General features: G+C 41.7%; 1 protein-coding gene and 1 pseudogene across 2 annotated transcripts; one reads left to right on the top strand and one right to left on the bottom strand.

The window, feature by feature from the left end:
* Positions 1 to 1,632: 1,632 nt before the first annotated feature.
* On the bottom strand, positions 1,633 to 14,404 carry Lox (lysyl oxidase). Of its 2 annotated transcripts, XM_028871818.2 has the most exons (8): positions 14,325 to 14,404; positions 13,224 to 14,093; positions 12,767 to 12,875; positions 11,381 to 11,518; positions 9,379 to 9,535; positions 5,918 to 6,013; positions 5,280 to 5,395; positions 1,633 to 2,829 (listed from the first exon to the last, which is right to left on the bottom strand). In XM_028871818.2, exons 2-8 carry the CDS (start codon positions 13,846 to 13,848, stop codon positions 2,823 to 2,825), a joined length of 1,248 nt encoding a protein of 415 aa, XP_028727651.1. In that variant the 5' UTR covers positions 13,849 to 14,093; positions 14,325 to 14,404; the 3' UTR covers positions 1,633 to 2,822. The 2 variants fall into 2 exon arrangements, with proteins under 2 accessions (XP_028727651.1, XP_028727652.1); XM_028871819.2 differs by lacking the exons at positions 1,633 to 2,829; positions 14,325 to 14,404 and having other exon boundaries at positions 5,276 to 5,395; positions 13,224 to 14,224.
* On the top strand, positions 14,196 to 18,262 carry LOC114694800 (annotated as a pseudogene).
* The last annotated feature ends 1,182 nt before the right edge of the window (positions 18,263 to 19,444 follow it).

Below are 19,444 nucleotides of genomic sequence, written 5' to 3' on the forward strand. Positions count from 1 at the left end.
GATGTGCACACATGTGCCTAACATAACTTTAAAAAGCAGCACACAACTGTTACACAGAATGCCCAGGGAACAACTAGATGGAAATTGTAAATTCAGTTCTTATATAAAATGTGAAGGTTTTCTGCAACTAGGCAGGATATGCCATGGTCCCCCTGGAGATGGAATCTGCAGTCTCAATATCATGATACTACTTAGCTGGCAAAGGGTAGACTAAACTGTGTTGTTTTCTATTTTTTTTTTCACAGCCTTTATTAGTGTAAAAACAAGTTCCTTTTCAGTCTTTGGTATTCTTCTGCCATTCTCACCTCTTATTTTTAAAAATCTAGAGTTTAGTATACTAACTTGTGGTTTTTATCCTTAGTCTAAACCAACTAATTATCAATGATCTTGATGGTCCTTTGGAAAACAGATGCCCAAAGGTTAAATATATGAAGTCTTGAGTCACTACTTACAAATCATTTTGAAGTGTTTTAAAATTGTGGAAAGGAAAGAAATGTTTATGAATAAACAGATTTTTAATTGAAAAAACAATCAACCAAAAAGCCCAAATTACTTTTAAAAGGCAGACATTTCATGGTTTTGAAACATATTTTAATTATTAGAAATACATACATGTAGATAATTAAGAACTTTTAACTTATGTTTTGAAAAATAAAGTATGGCCATGACAAGTAGCAGTGTTTAAAATTTAAATTCTATAGACATATTTTTAACAGTTAAAAAATGAAATAAGGTGAGCCTAATTTTCATACCTAGCAAGGTAAGGGATAGTCTTTGTTTTCCAATGTCTATTAGGTAAGTGCTTGTCTTACCTCACATAGCAATGACTAAGGAGATAAAGGTCTCAATGAAATTATTATCCTAAATATCTAAACATCCTGTTATTAGCCCACTTTCTTTTATAGAGTTAAGAATCTTAATAAGACAAGGTGTTAAATCTATGCATGCCAGTCTGGTTCAGTATTAATACTGACAGTAGTTTTTGTTTTGTTTTTAAAAGCATTAAAATATTAAAATAACTCTATCAGAATGATTATAATTTGAAAGGATCATTCTACAGTCTTAAAACTGAAAAGCAATCCTAAGGCAAGGAGGTCCATCAAAGAAGCAATCCCATGGATCAGATACCAGCTCAATCCGAGTTATGTCTTTATGTGCTTATGGGTAAATGTGTGCTCAGGCAGATAAGAATCATGTGTACCGCGCTATCCACCCCTAGCAACTGCCCATCTCTGGCACCTCTCACCTGCTCCTGCAGCAGTGAGTAAAATAGGATGGTTAGTGACTGTTATCCTTACAACTCGGTGACATGTAAAGCATGCTTCCAGCTTGCTGAGAAAGGTCTACCTGATACATTCTGGCACAGGAGGTACCTTACTTGAGATTTTAATGCTGGTGAATGAAGGAAAACTTCAGCTTAAGCACCAGGAACTTAAAAGTCTAACTTGATTTCTTTCTGCACCTTCTGAATTTAAGAGTTTCCAAATCCTACTGCTGCACAGTTTCACAGTTTGAAGTAAGGTCACAGCAGTCTTGTTGTGGTGTGCAGTCCTTGTTTTTTCTTTGCAGAAAGCACCTGCTTACCTGCTTCCCTCTTTTTCTCCAACCTCTCAAGTATTCAATGCTATGTGCTTTGCTAATTTGGAGCTGTCTTTTGTAAATACACAAAAACATGTACAGCCAATTCCTGAAGAATCTAGGATGATGGTCCTGTGCTGCACACAGTAGGTTATCTATTATGGATGATTTCATTATTTTTTAGCATTCCCCTTAATAGTTGGACATTTTAAAAGTGTAGTAGAGTTGAAAAAAATCCACAGAAGGTTTTCCAGTATTCTTTTTTTACAGTATTTTAAAGATGGTTGTAGTATTAGAGATTCATCGTGTAATCTCTATGTCAGCAGTGACTTGATTTTGGCTAACAGTAAAGTATGCTGCAGGGCATAGCAGCTCTTCATTGATCACACATGTCATCAAAATGGTTTCCCTATGCTGTTAATCCCCACAATGGTAATGTGAAGATTGCCACATTAGACATATCTGTCAACAGAAAAATTAAGTGGAGAGGGGGATATCAGCAAGTGTCAGCCAGGAACTTAGAATTATCCAATTCATTCCAAAACAGAAGTTGACTTGAATCAGAGTGAAATTAAGCACTTAACAGAAAGAAAATTATCTAGTAATTTTAAAATGTAAACATAATTTTATATAGGGACGTAACTATCTGAATACATATATTGCCATCTCTCTGCTATAGAGTAATATTCCGTGACAACATTAGTTATGTATTTGACCCTTCCCCAGCACCAAATGTATCCACTCCTGTTTACACAGTAGGAATATCATTTTAAATCAATCTATATAGAGGCAGATATAAACCCATCATTGCTGTTTTACTGGTTTCTGCATTTTAGAAAACATGATATAAACCCATCATTGCTGTTTTACTGGTTTCTGCATTTTAGAAAACAATCAGTTCAAATTAGGGCTCATTCATTAAAATACCATTTTTCTTTTTGCTCTATAACTTCAAAAGAAGACAAGAAATTTGGGGTTCTTTGAAAGAGCCAAGTAGGTACCTACAAACTTAAAACACCATTAATTCACAATATAGCATGAATAAGTATTTAAAATTTCCCAAATAATGCTGATTTAAACATTCAAAATCCAGTTATGGTATTTGTTGTGAAAGAGTCCAAACAAAACTTCCTTTGTTGTTTGCCTTTTAAAATATGTAAGTCCTTCCTACTGCAGCTAATCTATGTTTTTCATATTTCCAAACACCAGGCACTGCTTTATCCAATGGGAATTGGGCTTGCATTCTAATACCTGTATTAAGAGAACACATGGGAAAAGTTATTAGCAGGATAATATCATGAGTGAGCACAACCAATAACATTTTAGTCAGCCTTTTCAAAACTCGATGGAGCAATTTCCCTCTGCCTCCAGCAATAATCACCATCTAAAATTATGATTAAACCATGATTTAACAGTAATTAGAAGAAAAGAGTACATAATATGTCAATAGCATGGAGTACATGCCTGATGTACAATCTGCATGTTTAAAAGGCAAAACAAACAAACAACAACATTAAAAGAAGGAAAAGTCAAGCAGAGCTTATGGAACCAGGGCTCAAGCAGGTGAGTTCATTCCAGGGAACAAGAGTAATGCATCCACCAGGAGGCATAGTCATGGCTTCTGCACCATCTTGCATTTGTCATTCTCTGCATGCTTCTGGGTGCAGAATGATGTATTAATGGGTAGAGATAGGAACAAAGACCATGAACTAGGTATGGTCGTGTTGAAAGGCTGATCACTGAACTTCACATAAGGAAAAAATGCACTTCCGTTCAAATCATAAACCACCAATTTCTAAAGAGCAGCTTCTGTGAGGAGAACACCCAGTTACGTAGCAAGACAGAAGTGAAAAGGGCCCGAGTCATCTGAGAAGAGTTGGAGAAAAAGGCTCCATGAATGGAACATACCAAATTATTGGGTGGATTTTACATCCCACCAGAATGGTTTCAAATATCTGAAACAACCAGTGAGCTAACAGTGGCATGTCATTAGAGTTAGGAAAGAACCGCCAATAATGACAGCATGAGGTCACACACACTTAGCCATCAGACTGTCCACATGGCTTTATGTGCTTTTCACTCCCTCCCTAAAAATGTCAGATTTTTTTTTTTCATGGCCTCCAGAGAGAAGATCCAAATTCTTAGCCTGCTCTTCATTTGTCCTTTTGATCTGATCACATCTGACAAACCCAACCGGAGTTTGTCTTTGCAAACATTGCCTGCAATCCACTCCTGCCAGGAAGTTGCCCATGACTCTGACTCCTTCAGACATGCCCTTCCTCAGCACTGCTTTTGTAGTTCTGATCCTTCAAGGCCAAATTCAAATGCTGTTCTAGAGTCACTTCTTTATTTCTTGAGAGACAAGGTAATTCATGAATGAAGTGTTGAGTGGAAGACTGTAGGTGGCAGTTCTCTACCTGGCCACGGATATATAGTACGAACAAGCAATTAGAGCCTGGTCATTTGGGGGTAGGAAAGGACACAATCATTAAAGAAATTTATATGGAATACTTGGGAATTGCTACAGTAAGTCCACAAGGTAACCATTATACCTATTTAATATTGCTTCCTGATACCAGGTTAGGACCTTAAATATACAGTGAAAAGTGACAGTAAGTAAGTAAGCAGAGAACGAGTTAATAAAAATTAGAAAATGTAAAAGAATCAACTACATATTAATTTTTATGATAAGTTATTTTAGATTATGAGCCTTCATCCATGCTGAGGCTAACTTCATGCTTTGTGGTCCAGTGACCCAGGCACACTTTCTGTACTGTTGACATATTCAGAAGAGTGTAATTTTCCAGTATTATCTCTTTACTGTCATGAGCCTCATTTATTTATAATAATATGATAATGTTTGCAAAGTACAGATTGACTCTGTTCCTTTATGTAAATAAAGAATGGGTCTTGTGTGAGGTAATATGGTGCCTTTAAGCTACCAGTATTTTGGCAATGTCAGTGCAAAGATGATGTATGCTCAGTTATTCCCTGGTCTTCTCACTGTTTGGAAGGAACAACTAGCATAACATGAAGCAGGCAAAGCTTTAAAGGAATCAGGCAAGACAGGTAGCAACCGGGCAAACCTTCTGTACTTTTCTCTTCATTAAAGAACTTCTGCTTAATATTTATGGTCTGAGATTCCTTTTAAGATTCACAAACTGGTTTTAGGACTCAAGGAATTATGGAGGGAAGACACACACCACACACACACACACACACACACACACACACACACACACACACAAATTTTGCAACCAGTAAACGAAAGTGTACCTTGGAAAATGCTTTGAATTTCTTTGCATTCCCATCAGGGAGCATGGGGGAAGGGGAGGAAAGCCAATGACTGGCTCCTACAAGCTCACTTACACTGCTTAATGAGCAATTTGTTGGACTGGACTGCTACAGAACTTGTCAGGTAAACAGTACATCTTTCCAGGTGAACACTGTATAAGCTGTAGCATGAGTAAAACATTACTGCATCCTCATTCTCTAGTATTGTCAAAAATAATAACATGGATCCTATATTTAATTTTCGCTTTGCTTTATTTGCAAGGAAGCTATGGTAGTGGAAGCAAAGCAAATACCAGTGCTGTATAAATCCAGGTGACAAAACTTGTAAGCACCTGCCAGTCTTTTGGCTAATATCAAGTCAAAGCTCCTTGTAAAAGAAATTACTTGGCTTGCCAAACAATACTTACGGCGAAATTGTGCAGCCTGAGGCATAGGCATGGTGTCCTGTGTAGCGAATGTCACAGCGTACAACATTGTTACTGTAGTCTGATTCAGGCACCAGGTAGCTGGGGTTTACACTGACCTGGACAACAGAAATAGCATGGTGAATGACTTCCTGTTCATCTTTATATGCATACTCTTATTCCTTCCTATTTCTGTAGAGACGCTGCAGTGAAATTGCTAACAAGGGACTCAGCTAAATAAAGCAAGAAATGGAGTCTAAGTAAAGCATGTAGTTAAACACTGGCTATATTACAAAGGAAGTTGTGTAAATTTCTCTGAGCTCTTTTTAAAAGCATCACACTCTGGATTGCTTACCAATTGTTATGAAGGGTGTTCAATTACATTTTTTGTTGTTTTGTTTTTCAAGACAGTGTTTCTCTGTTTAGTCCTTGCTGTCCTAGAACTCTCTTTATAGACCAGGCTGGCCTCAAACTCAGAGATCCACTTGCCTCTGCCTCCTAGGTGCTGGAATAAAAGGTGTGCGCCACCAATGCCCTGCATTTTTGGTTACTTTTAAGACCATGATTATTTAATATTTGAAACCAGAAAAAGGGAGTGTATTGAATTGTCACGGTAAATTACATGTATTCAAAGCTCCTACCTTTAGAATATAGTTTCCAGGTTGTACATCTGTAATATCAATCCACTGGCAGTCTATGTCTGCCGCATAGGTATCATAACATCCAGGACTCAATCCCTGAAATCAGCAAAGTTGTAAAAATTAAATTATAGCATATGGCTAGACAGAGCTAAAACAAACAAATAAATAAACATGATATTATTGGTAAATTAAATACTAAGTTGGTACCTAGAAGAATTTGGCATAAAAATACTTCTGTTTCATCTCCATTGTGAACCACATGTTTCCCAGTCTTATAATAGCTAGGCTTTATAGGGACTGCAGTATGAAGTAGTGTGTCTTATTTCACAAGTCTCCAGTGGAAAATAGTGTTAAGCAACAAAATAAGCCTTCACCACAATTCAAGATATTACACCAGGAATAAAGGTCTCATAGCAAATTAGTTCCAATATCCTATCTGTGAACCTCCCTGCAATGACCTTCCTACATTCTGAATGTTTATGGTCTTTTGTCCTGTTTAGCTTTATAGCATTCATCCATTTCTGCTCTATATACTCATCATATTACAAAAATTCCTCAAGGGTAGAGTCTAGTTGCATCCTTGAGAAGCTAACATTTGTTATTATTATGTGCCAGAACCATGTTAAACATACTATATAAAGCCAATTCTCACAACTACATAAGGCATTACTATCTCCATTTTATAAATGAGGAAGTTGAGGCATACTAAGGTCAAATGACTTATTCCAGGGCAAACAGCTAGGGAATGACTGAGTTGGTTTCAAGATTATGTAAACAGGTACCTTTTCTCAAATACCACATTCCCTCCATCAAATAATCAGTGAAATCTTAGTTGAGTCACAGGGATGGATATATGCCCAAACTGGTCAACACTACATCAGTCCACATGCTAAAACATTCATACCAGCAAGTCATCAGGTGTCTCATAAGGCTGCCAGGAGAAAAATGCCAAGAATATATGCTCCTTGCTCTCATGAGGCTGAAGACATTTTCTCCCACGGAGGGGGGGGGGGATGGATATCTTTTTTTTTTATTTTCTTATTTCCTCATGATAACTTTTAACTGTTGTATTTTCACTCTGATAATCCAAAGTTGATTAAAAGTATATGTTACAATCATTTGAACTCAGAAGTATCATTTAAGATCATCACTCAAGTTTGCTTTGATGCTTAAGGTCATTTTGTCATCAAAGATAACAAAAGCCTCTCAACATGCTTTAGGGATGTGGGTTTGGCTACATCTGGATTTGGGAAGAGTAAACAATTTTGCTGTCCACAGCACAGGACAGCAGAGACAAGCCAACTCAAAATCACTTGAGTCACAGGAATGAGGACCATAATTGCCTGGGTTCCCACCTTGATCCATTCTCATTTTATGTGTTGGATAGGAAATACAAGAGGAAGAACTTCTGGTCTGATTATACCACATCATTCTCTGATTCTGGTACCTTACACACTAAGCAGTACTAACAGCTGCCACTACCATTACTACTATTTCACAGATGACTCTAAATTGTTCACTGAATTAGATACCCAAGAAAGATAGGCATAAGTAATGCTACTGTTAAGTGAATAAGTGTTTCAGAAATGCTGAAGTTATCCCTGTTGGCATCCACCCATAATCTCAAAGGGGCAGAATGCTGAGGCAGGAGAACAATTTAAGCCCATGAATTTGACACTTGCCTAGGTCACACAGTCTTAAAAGCACTATGTGTATGTGTAAGCACTAATGGCTGACACTCTTACTCTATGATTCATGTACTCACAGAATATGTTCATTTTGAGCTTTGCTTATTTGGACTTGCAAATAAACACCTGAAGTTTATCCAGGCCATTAAGTGAGTAGACATTTCAATATTCAAAGTCAAATGTAAAACTAAATTGGAAATATAACTTCATTCTACACTATCTAAATTCATTATTTGGTTTCAGCAAAACATAACGGTTTGCTATGTTTGGTCAATGAGTGTGATGTGACTATGTTTAGTTGTGCATGAATTTAGTATGTAAATTTGTAGTCTTAGGACATGTGGCTTTTATATATATTATATATGCATAAGTTATACTTAGTTATATGCATAAACATTTAGGAACACGACACTAGTATAACAAAACTAACAAAAGTCAACATTAGGGGTCTGTGTGAATTTTTTTTCTTTAAGTAAATTCTGTTCAAGCACTTCTCTGTGAAAAAAAGTGAAAAACAAAGAACATAAATAAGACACATATACACTTACAATGCAAAACCTGGTGAAGAACTGTTAAGACATGTACAGAGAAGGATGAACATAAAAAGAGTGAGATTATGCCAGCAAATAGGGGAGCCTCTGCAACTGAAACATGAGCAACTCCCCACCCAGGTGTTCCATCTTAGAATGAGATGATCGGTGTGTGTCCTTTTCTGAATAGGGAAAGGAAGTGCCCCAGTTCCTCTTGGGGTGATCACAGGATGAGAATGCAATCTCTGCATGGGTACATGCTTAATATATGGTTGGGTTACATCCTTCACTTAAAGCATATGTCCTGCCCCTCCCAACCTATGCTAAGTATAACTGTTTCCCTTTCTAACCACTTTGATGAGCTAAACCCAGAGGAAAGAAGTATGGTCCACACATGTAGGTCACTAAAAAGCTTCTGGCCACAACCCTGGAATCTGCTCCCCAAGAAGACGGCTGTTGATGTCTTTGTGCCCTGGGTAATGTACATTCATGGACTACTTGCCAAGAGCTGGGCTGGAGTAAAATTATAATGTCTTTTTACAAATGAGGGTTTTGGATGGAAATGCCGACATGGCTTTTAACTGACACACATTTTCCAATCCTAAGACATACACTAGTGCTTAGCTCAGCACTATTAAAAACAAATTCATCCAAAGGACATCTGATATCAATTACGCTGTAGGTTTAAATATACATGTGTGGAGAAAGAAATGTGTCTTTCTATTCTTATTTGCGTTATTAGAAGTGATGCTGTTTAAAGTATTCCTAAGGAACTGACTTCAACTCCTTGTTCTAACTCTAGGCACTATTCCATAGTAAGCAGGAAGGTAGGAAACAAAATGATTTTGCAGGTGGGAAAACAGTTCTACGTCGCCAGCAGTTATTTATAGCCAATTAAAGAACACAGAATGAAGGCAGATGCTTCAAGTCATTCCTGTGTGTGCAAAAGTAAACTACTTTTCATTGTGTTATGTAGCAAGGATCCACAGTGACCTTCTGTGATCACCAGCAGGGGCTGTGTGGGCAGCTGGAAACACTTTAAAAGCAATTTGCACCACCCAGTCATCTGCCTTTTCCCAATTAATTTCCGCATTGGTAAGATAACCTCAAAATGAAACAATGGATTTAAAAAAAAAAGAAGAAGAAGAAGAAGAGGGTGGGAGGGAGGAAGAAACTGGCAGATGACTTTGTTTGCCTAGTCTCTGGATATCTGAGGGTTCCTGATGTCCAAGGGCCAGCCTACCTGTGTGTGGGCGGTACACGCAAAGCGCCTGTGGTACCCGTAGTCACAGGATGTGTCCTCGAGACAGAAGCTTGCTTTGTGGCCTTCAGCCACTCTCCTCTGTGTGTTGGCATCAAGCAGGTCGTAGTGGCTGAATTCATCCATGCTGTGGTAATGTCTAATGTCCCACACAACAAAAACACAGCAGTCAGTGGCATGTAGAGGAAACAACAAGGACATTAAGTGACCTCCTTGTCTCATGAATCAAATGGTGTTATTGCTCACAAATTAAGACAGGGCAAGTTTATTTTCTTGTCTTTTTATTTATTTATTTTTAAGATTTATTTATTTTATGTGTGTGAACGTATTGCCTGCAAGTTTTATGTGCACCATGTACATGCCTGGTGCCCGTGGGAGTCAGAAGAGGGCTTGAATCCCTTGGAACTGGAGATGAGATATGGGTGGTTATGAACTACTGTGTGGATACTGGAAATCAAACCTGGCTCCTCTGCAAGAGCAGCAAGTACTCTAAACACTGAGCTGTCTCCCCAGCCCAACCCCCCCCCCCCCCCCCCCCCCCCCCCCACCTTGGTTTCAGACAGGGTCTCACAGTGTAGCTCTAGCTATCCTAGAAGTTACTCTGTAGCCCAGGCTGGCCTTGAATTCAGAGATCTACCTACCTCTGCCTCCCATGTGCTGGGACTAAGGCATGTGCCACCATGCCTGGCCCCCGAGTTTATCTTCTTAAAGAGATATTCATGCTAGATTTTTTTTTTTTTCAGAAAGGACATAAGTGTATCAAAATTGCAAGCTTTTAACTTTACTTCGTGGTAAGGACAGAGTATCTGTTCCTTTCCACAGAGTATCTACAAAGGCAATTCATTATCTGTGCTTGTAACCTGTGGAGTCTCTGGTGTATTTCTCTGAGCGCCACTGCCAATGTTGCTGATAGGATGCTGATTTCAAACAAGAGCTTTACTCGAGAGGGCTTGCTATGAGAGTCTAAAAACTGGAGTTTCAGCATTTTAAAATCTCTTCGGAAATGCAAGGGGGAACAACAGCATGTTTTTCTACCACTATTACTTAAGTAGCACAAACTTTCATTTCAAAATAAAATATTGCTACTTTAATATGCCAATTATACAGCTAAAGTCTGCTTTTTCTCTGTTCATTAAGTAGAAGACTTCTGAGCTCGTTCTCATCTTACATGGGGGAGGGGCAACAATGGGAAAGGATTTGAGTTTCTGTAAGTAGGAGACCACACATCAGGATTGCCTGGCACTGAATAACTGGGCACATTACCTAGGCAAATGATGGCATAACCACATGTAATTTAAAAATTAAAACCTTTAAATTTAGAAAGGGTGGGACAACCACTCTGGAGCTGATATGGGCCTTTCAAAAGATGGAAGTGGGTCTGCTCCTCAAGTCTATCTCATGTGTGTTCCACTGCGGATGGCTTCTGAATCCTTTAGGTAAAAGAAGCTGCGCTTTTCTTAAATGCTTGTTAAGGCTGGCCAGCTGCAGGTGATCATGTAGCTAGATGATCTTATTTATAGAAGATACTTGTACATAATAGTAAATTTGCTATTTACATAGATGATCTTATTTATAGAAGATACTTGTACATAATAGCACATTATGTAAATTTACTATTTACATAGATGACCTTATCCATAGCAGATAGTTTTACATAATAATAAATTCTGCAAATTTACTATTTACATAGATGATCTTATTTACAGGAGATACTTTTACTTAATAGCAAATTCTAGGGCAGCCATTGTTGTATCTTTCCACACTTTTTAATGAGCCTGACTTAAGTTTCCAATTCAAAAGATAATGGGATTTGGTGGTGAAGGGGCCATCTGTAAGGCTTAACATTCTTTGATGACCATCAACCCGTATAGTAAAAGTTCTAAGTACAAATAATAGCACATCTCTAGCTTTAGGTAAGACACGTGAAGAATCATCTGAAAGATGTCAGAGCGTCCCAGAAGCACTGAGAGGCCCATCCACTCACTGATGACAACTGTGCCACTCCCAGGAATAGCGAGGGCGGCTTGGTAAGAAGTCAGACGTCCCTTGGTTTTTCACTCTTTGGGGAAATCGTAGCAGTACCCTGTGGTCATAATCTCGGACATCCGCCCTATATGCTGAGCTGTGAGTTTAGAAACAAACAAACAAACATTAGATCCAGTGAATACCGGTGAAAAACAAAACGAGAAAGAACAGCTCACCATTACACTGTAATGGCATCCCTCCCCTTCCCAACTAGCCTCTCAGCTCAAAGAGACAATCTTGAGCTCCCATCCAGTCCTGGAAGAATAAAAACATAGTGACTACCTGGTGAATGAGTGAATGAAGGACAACAGTAAAAACCTACAGAGCTTGAAATTAGGATTTACACTAAAAAAATTATTGACAATACACTCTGCATCTAAAAACCATGAAATTGCTATAGTAATGTTCACACGCCAAAAAGATCCATATATATCTATTAATAAGTTGATAGATTTAAAATAGTAAATGGAGAAACACTCTAAAATAGGACAGCTAGCTTTAGATAGATGGCTTTATACTTGACTATCATCAGACAGGGAGCGTCTCTCTACTATCTTCCAGCGTTCAGTGGTGTGGATCATGCAAGACTCGGGAATGAAAATGAGCTTGAATTTCTTCCCTTAGCCTGGTGGTTGTAAAAAAGTCATCGTGGAATAGAGGTTCATATAAACACTTCTGGGATGCTTCTATATTTTTGTAGGTCTGTGTTGGAATACCATTGGTGACCCATTTTACCTAAGGTACCACCAGAACTACGCAAGCATCTTATGCTCCCTCTGCTGGTTGCCAGCAGCAAAATCGGAGAATTCCAAGTCCAGAATAGCTATTTTATTTTGGGAATGACGGAAAACAAAACTCTTGCTCATGGTCTTATACGAAAACAACCCAGTTAGTTAATCACGGCCTGAAAGAAATGTGGAATGCAGTCTTTACCAATGGGGGGCGCCACCGTGGGGAACACACCCCAGACCATCGGAGAATAATAGCGAGCGCTTCCTTTCTACTTTTCCCCTGTGTGGTTGGTTGTTGAGCTCCTGTTTTGCAGAAAGCTGTTGAAAGTTGTTGGCGCCAACGCCTAATAGAAACCTTCGGAAAGAACCTAAGACCCAGTCTCCAGAACAAGGGTTTTCGGCCCCCTCTCCCGATTTGCGCCTCCCAGTGAGGCGGCACCCATAAAAACATTCCAAATTGACTTTCTATCCAAGTCAGCATGCCCAGGAGGTCACGTCCCACTTCCCAGCCCTTGTCCCACTTCCTGGCCCTTGTCTGCACTGAATAGCGGTCAGAACTAGGCACCCATGTGATCCCAGGATCAAAATGGGAGCCAGGCTGTGGAAATCCGTACCTAGCCAGGCAGTTTTCTTCCGCAGCGCATCTCAGATTGTACATAGACATCTTCTGCACATATGTAGATGCCTGGATGTAGTAGGGGTCCGGCACCAGGTCCGGGAGACCTAAAAAATAAGACAAGCAGATGACCTCTGACCCCAGGTCCCCTCTTTGGTCACCCTTTGCCCACCAAGTCCGCTGGGTGGGGCTGCGTGTGTGGAAGAACAGGGAACTCCAAGGCTGGGAAGGAAAGGAAAGGAAAGAAGACGCTGCTGGAGCCAGGAGCGCGGTTTCCATCAGATTCCAGAGCTGGCGGGGCGGGCGAGGGGGAACTAGGGGGGTCCGGTCGGCCGGGACGGGCGCGGGGCGGCGGCGGTGGGGGAGGAGGCGTCGCGCTCAGTCCGCCACGTCTGGACAGCACCGACCTGCAGCCAGGGTGGCCAGGTGCCTCGTGTGAACCTGGGGGTGCTTACCGTACTGGAAGTAACCGGTGCCGTATCCAGGTCGGTACCTGCTCCCAGGCCGGGGCCTCTCATACGTGTCATAGTAGTTATAATAGGGATTGTCGTCGGAGTACTTGTAGGGGTTGTAGGGGTCGTCGCCCACCATGCGGTCTACGTGGCTGGGAGGCCTCAGGTTACTGAGCTGCGGGGGCTGTGGCGACGCAGTCCGGTTCCCTGCGCGCCGGGAGGTCCCACCATCGCGGGCCCCCGACGGCGAGAAGCCAGCTTGGAACCAGTGGCGGGCAGCGGGCCGGGGACGGCCGGGGGCGACCCCCGACGGGCTCGGTGTCCGCGCGCGGGCAGAGGCGGTGCGGTTGTCACGCAGCAGCAGAATGGGCGTGCGCGGCTGCGGGGCGGCGTTGCCGTCGGGGCCCGGGGCCGCCGCGGCGCTGGGGTCGCGTCGCCGCTGCTGCTGCGGCTGGTACTGCGCCCCGAGGCTCAGCAGACTGAACACCTGCCCATTGTTCTCCCATTGGATCGTCTGGCGCCAGGCGCCCGGGGCGGCGGGTGGCTCACGCGGGGCCTGCGGGGCGCCGCGGAGAAGCGGACAGAGCTGCAGTGGCCCCAGCAGGAGCACGGTCCAGGCGAAACGCATGGCTCTCCCGGCGAGTCCTTTCTGCGGGGAGGACGTGGCTCAGATCCCGCGAAGGAACGAGACCTCTTCGGGGCCGGGAGGAGGGCGAGGCGCGGGGATGGGTCGCAGTGAGTCGTGCCAAGGGCGGACGGCAGACCCTGCCCCCAGCCCAGGCCGCCGTCGGACGTGGCACCACCTTCCCAGTCCTGGAAGACGACGGGGGAAGCAGCGGCGCACGACGGTCGGTCCCGGAGAGTGCACAGTGTCTGGAGTGGAAGAAGGGGAGAGATTTTAAACTTTCTGACAAGTTTGCAGTTACACAAGCCGTTCTGGCCCCGCTCGCTGCCCCTCCGCTATTTGTTCACGTAATGCGATTGGAAACGTGCGAGGCGGACAGCTCCTCCGCTCTGCCCCTCCTCCCCTCTCCGCCCCACTCCCCTCCTCCCCAGACACGTTGCACAGGGAGAGTTAAGGGGAAAGAACAAAACGGAACACACATCCTGAGACACACTCGACTTAATCTGGGCCGAACATGCAGGAATTTCAAAAGACTCAGACAGGCGAAGGCAGCCAGGCCATGGGCCCAAGCCAAAATATGCATGAAGAAAAATGCTATTAGGTCACCAGCCCTGGAGAGGCGGGAAGTCAAGAGGTGGGGAGAGCGGTGGGGCCAAAGTGTGCGTGTTGGGATGGGGGAGGTTGTGACTAACGCTTATCCATAAAGAAGTTAACCAGACGAATTTCCCAACGCACACTCACCCCGCTTTTATGGGAAGCGCCCTCAGCAAATAAACCCCAGGATATCAAATTTTGTTTTTCTGGCTGTAGGTAATATGAGAAATGGGTTACAAATCTGTTTCCTACAGTGAGTATTTTAATAACCAAAGTGAAAATTTACAGGGAACAGAGTGTAGTGAATAAACTCCCTCTCTCTCTCTCTCTCTCTCTCTCTCTCTCTCTCTCTCTCTCTCTCTCTCTCTCTCTCTCTCTCTCTCTCCAAATAACCGGCCCACTTTGCACTTTAAGTGACGATGAAGAATTCTTTCATCCCTACTGTGTACCGGAAAGCTAGAAGAAGGGCAGGAGAGTGTTCAAGGACATCTTCAAGTAGATGTTTCATTCGACTTCTTGCTCTTTCTCTCCTGTGTCTAATGAGGTTTGACTTCACACGTTAAAATCAAATTACCAATATTAAAGGTTGAAATTCAATAAAGTGTTCAGCAGCTTTTAATTCCTCTTCCAGTCTAAACAAAGGTGTTACAAGAGAAACAGCCTTTGAGTTCCGAGTTCAGTACAAAGAAGGCAGGCGGTAGGTGGCCAGGAGAATGAGTCGGAGGATAATCTGTAACTGGACAGAGATGCTTAATAGACCAACTATTCACATCCCACTCAGGGTCTGGGAAACTCTGAACTGAATTCAAAGAAAAATTGCTAAGTGGCCCTATTTAAACTACTAGGCAAGCCAGAATTTAGTATCCACTTTATTGGTCCCATCATTGAGCTGTTGTCTAGACACACTTCAATCTCACCTGCTTAGACTCTGTGTTTTCATAACTGATCACCCCCACGAGGTGGTTTGGCGGACCTCTACTAGTCTGACTGCTTGATAACCGTTTCCCTTTTCTTCCTGTTCTTTAGGAAACTCTGCCCAGAACCTCTGACCCCCAGTAGTGAGGTTGGACTGATTAGGCATTCATGAGACTTCTTCACTTCAAGAACTGGTCACAAGATCTGAGTTTGTTCTAATTAAACTATCTTCCTAGAATCTAAATGTCAAGTTGGTCACATGGTGAACAATATTCCTCCTCCCACTGCTAGAAAAAGTTCTGGCTCTTCAGCATTTCCTTCAGATTTTCTAGTGCAATCTTTTGTGGACTAACATAGTCAGTTTCTGTCATCTGCCACAGGAGAATCCTGACTGACAGAGGGGGTTGGGCTGTGGCTTTCAACTAGTTAAATCACATGACCCAGAGTCCAGGGTAATGAGTCTGGCTTTCTGAGTCAAGTTAGATGGACCACGTACCTTCCTTGGTCACCAAGGGATATGACACAGAGTTTTGCCCACATGTGGTAAATCTACAGCCTACATGATGAGGATAGACTTTAAGTACAAATTCACTCACCACAAGTCAACAGTGAATTCTTTTCTGAACAAAACCATCTCTAAGATAACACTAGTTGTCATTTTACTGGATGGCTAGAAGGCTTAAAATTAACTACTGGGTTTCTCTAGGCCTGGTAAGAGAGATGGGGGGGGGGAGAAAAAAAGGTGTCTATAATTTGGATGGACAGATGACATTATAAGGAGAAATAGAAAGAGAATGAGTATCTTTATCTTTCATCTGAAAAAGGCTCTACATCTGCCCATTAACAGTTTACCTCCAGAAGAGAAAGGCTGGGACAGTTATCACTTGACCACAGGTTTCTGAGGGAAGACCTTTGCTGTGGCTGTCAAATTAAAGTGGTGGCTCCTATTGGGAGGGTAGAAAGTTTGCCTTTGTTTCCAGGTCTGGTCCTGGGGGAGGGGGGAAGGGGAAAAAAGAAAGGAGGGGAAAGGGAAGTGGGGAGGGGAAAGGGAAAGGGGAGGAGGAAATGCTTCTCTGTATAGGCAGTTTATTTTTTCTGGTTCTTAGCACTTTGTCAGATTTAACAAATAAGTCAAATCCTCTTCAAAGTATTCTTCCAAGTTTCAAAATCTGTGATTTTCTTGAATATCCACTTATTCTATTTTCAATTTATTCACTGCAATGTTACATTATGGCCATTAATATTGAAAAAAAATCTCAAATTGGACTTTAAAATATTGGGTACTTTTTGTGTATGTATAAGATGGAACCTACTTTTTAAGTATTTTCCATCAGTGAAATTCCACTGCACATTTATTTGTTTTACAGAATTTCATACACACATTTATGCTTTGCAGGATAGTGTTCTATATAGGTGACTTATAAACATTATCACTAAACATTCACAGTGGATGAGGTTCATCATTTTCTCCCAGTTTGCTTCAAAAGATTCAAAACCGTCTCATGAAAACAGAAATAACAGTCCAGAACAGTCACAATGCACTTTGCTTATTTTATTTATTAATCACACACATATGAACATATATACACAACTTCAGGGGTGGGGGATACGTAACCCACTGGCACATACTCTAAATGCCATAAAAGGGGAAAAAAAGTGCATTTTCTCCCTCTTTCATTTCCTCCAAACTCTCTTGCTTAAGACTTAGCTATCTGGGAGAAAAAGAAAACATGTGGCCACCACATTGAGGACAGTAGAAAGTGTTTGCCACCATGGGGTGAGGCCATGCAGCCATGCATTGTGCTCTTTTCTTAGAGGCAAAACCACTCTTTTCAAAATTAGACAAACCAGTTTTCCTCCACGCAAAGCTGAAGCTAATAAAAAACAATACTAGCAGCAATTATAACGATAACAATAACTGTAGCTGCATCAAGGTGTCCCCAGCTCTTGGTAAGATGCACGGCTGATCCCAATTTGAGAACAGCTTTCTGTGGACAGATCTATGGTTTATATCAAAAAAGAGGGGATCATCTCAACCCCCACATACTTCCCACCCCACACCCCCGCTTTTTTTTTTTTTTTTTTTTTTTTTTTTTTTTTTTTTTTTTTTTAGCAAGGTTCTAGTTCTACCAAGAAATAAGTTAGTCCCATCCGACTCATGTAAGTTCTTACCCAAGCTGTGCGTACTTCTTCCCTTTGGCTCTCTGAGCAGCAGCAAGGCGGCAGTCGGTGAGAACAAGCCCCTGAGGAAAGGCTTCAAGAAGGGAGCCAAGAAGAAACTGGTTGGTCCATTTTCTAAGAAAGACTCGTATGATGTGAAAGCTCCACCTATGTTCCAGTTTAGAAACATTGGAAAAACACTAGTCACAAGGACCCAAGGAACCAGAATTTCATCTGAGGGCCTCAAGGGTCGTGTGTTTGAAGAGAGCTTTGCTGATCTACAGAGTGACAAAGTTGTATTTAGAAAATTCAAGCTAATTACTGAGGTTGTTCAAGGCAAAAAAAAAAAAAAAAAAAAAGTCTGATTAACTGCCATGGCATGGATCTTACCCAGGACAAAAAGTCTTCCATGGTCAAAAAGTGGCAGACCAGACCATGATTGAAGCTTGTGTTGATGTCAAGACAACCAATGGTTCTTTGCTCCTTCTGTTCTGTGTTGGTGTCACTAAAAGAACCGCAACAGCCAGATATGCAAAATATCCCATGTGTAGCACCAGCAGGTCTCCAGATCTGGAAGAAGATGATAAAAATGCAAAAGAAACCCAAGTTCGAGTTGAGAAAACTCGTGGTGCTCTGTGGTGAAGGTGGAAGTTCTGGAAAAACTACTGATGATGAGACAGGTGTGAGTGAGCTGATGGATACGAACCAAGAAACTGTTGAAAACCCAGACTTCCAAAGTGACAAATAAAAGGTCCTATTTGTGAAAAAGGGAGAGAGAAAGAAAAGTCAAAAGGCTGTGCCTCCAGAATTTGCTAGATAAGTTTATACTCACAGGATATGGAATTATTCAGAAAGTTAAAACTGTAAAGCAGAACCAGAACGATAACTCTGTAACCAAAGAACCAGTGTGTGAGCCTTGATTCTTTTGTTTGGGGGCTGGAGAGGTGGCTCAGAGGTTTAGTGCATTTCATACTCTTCTAGAGAATCCAAATTGGTTTTTCTGCACCAATCAGGCTGCTCATAACTCCAACTCCAGGGAATCTGGCTCTTTTCTAGCCTCTGTGGACAACTGTGCACGCGCACATGCACACACACACACACACACACACACACACACACACAAATAAATAAAATTGCAAAGTATGTGGCACAGAAAGCACATTCGAATCTTGTTCTTCAGTGAAGTTCATGGCTTGCGTGAAGTTTGTGGTAACCCTGTAGTTCTAACACATTGAAAGGAAGCAAGCAGAGGGAGCGGAAAGACCACATGCAAACGTTAGAGAAAAGAAACAATTATGCCATCTTACATAAGAGGAGTGGGCGGGAGAGCAGGAGGAAGGGATTGATAACCAGAAAAAGTAACAGAGTGAGTTACAGAACCCTGACTTTTTCTAGTTGGAGTAGAAGGGGACCGGTGAGTGGACTTGAAAGCTAACAGGGACTTTCCATTCCTTTCTCCCCATCCTTGCTGTCTGCCACATGCCACTTCCAGGTATTCACCCAAATATAAAAAGTAGACAGTTGGTACACATTTGTCTGTGTGTCAAGACCGAACTAAAAAAAGAAAATAAGTAAACAAACTGGCTAGAAATAGCCCAGAAAGAATGAATTTTAAATATATCTGGCTGGGTTACCTAGCCCCTTGGGCCACCTAAGGAAGGGAAAAGTGGAATTGAAGTCTGGGGAATAGAAAAGCAGTCTATTCTGCTGTCTTTAATGGATCTCCGTATGTGATTACGTAAAGAATGCTAGTCTAGCAAAACAGAAAAGTGGGAAGAGAGGAAGGACCTCAGGGTGAGGAGAAAAGACCTTTGAAACACAGTGAGTCAGTCAAACAAATTTGTTTATATTGACCAAAAAAAATAAAGTGTCAGCCAGTTGGCAAAATCGTTCCGAAGTGAAGTCCAGGTAATTTGATTGGGATGGTTGA

Source organism: Peromyscus leucopus, chromosome 19 (genome assembly GCF_004664715.2).
Source record: "Peromyscus leucopus breed LL Stock chromosome 19, UCI_PerLeu_2.1, whole genome shotgun sequence".
In the NCBI taxonomy this organism is placed as follows: Eukaryota; Metazoa; Chordata; class Mammalia; order Rodentia; family Cricetidae; genus Peromyscus; species Peromyscus leucopus.

Coding starts and splice junctions, on each gene's coding strand:
- Lox (XM_028871818.2), bottom strand. CDS start 13,848: ATGCGTTTCGCCTGGACCGTGCTCCTGCTGGGGCCACTGCAGCTCTGT. Junction 9,536..11,380: donor GAGTGGCACAGTTGTCATCA/GTGAGTGGATGG, acceptor GTGGGACATTAG/ACATTACCACAGCATGGATG. Junction 6,014..9,378: donor CGTGTACCGCCCACACACAG/GTAGGCTGGCCC, acceptor TGCTGATTTCAG/GGATTGAGTCCTGGATGTTA.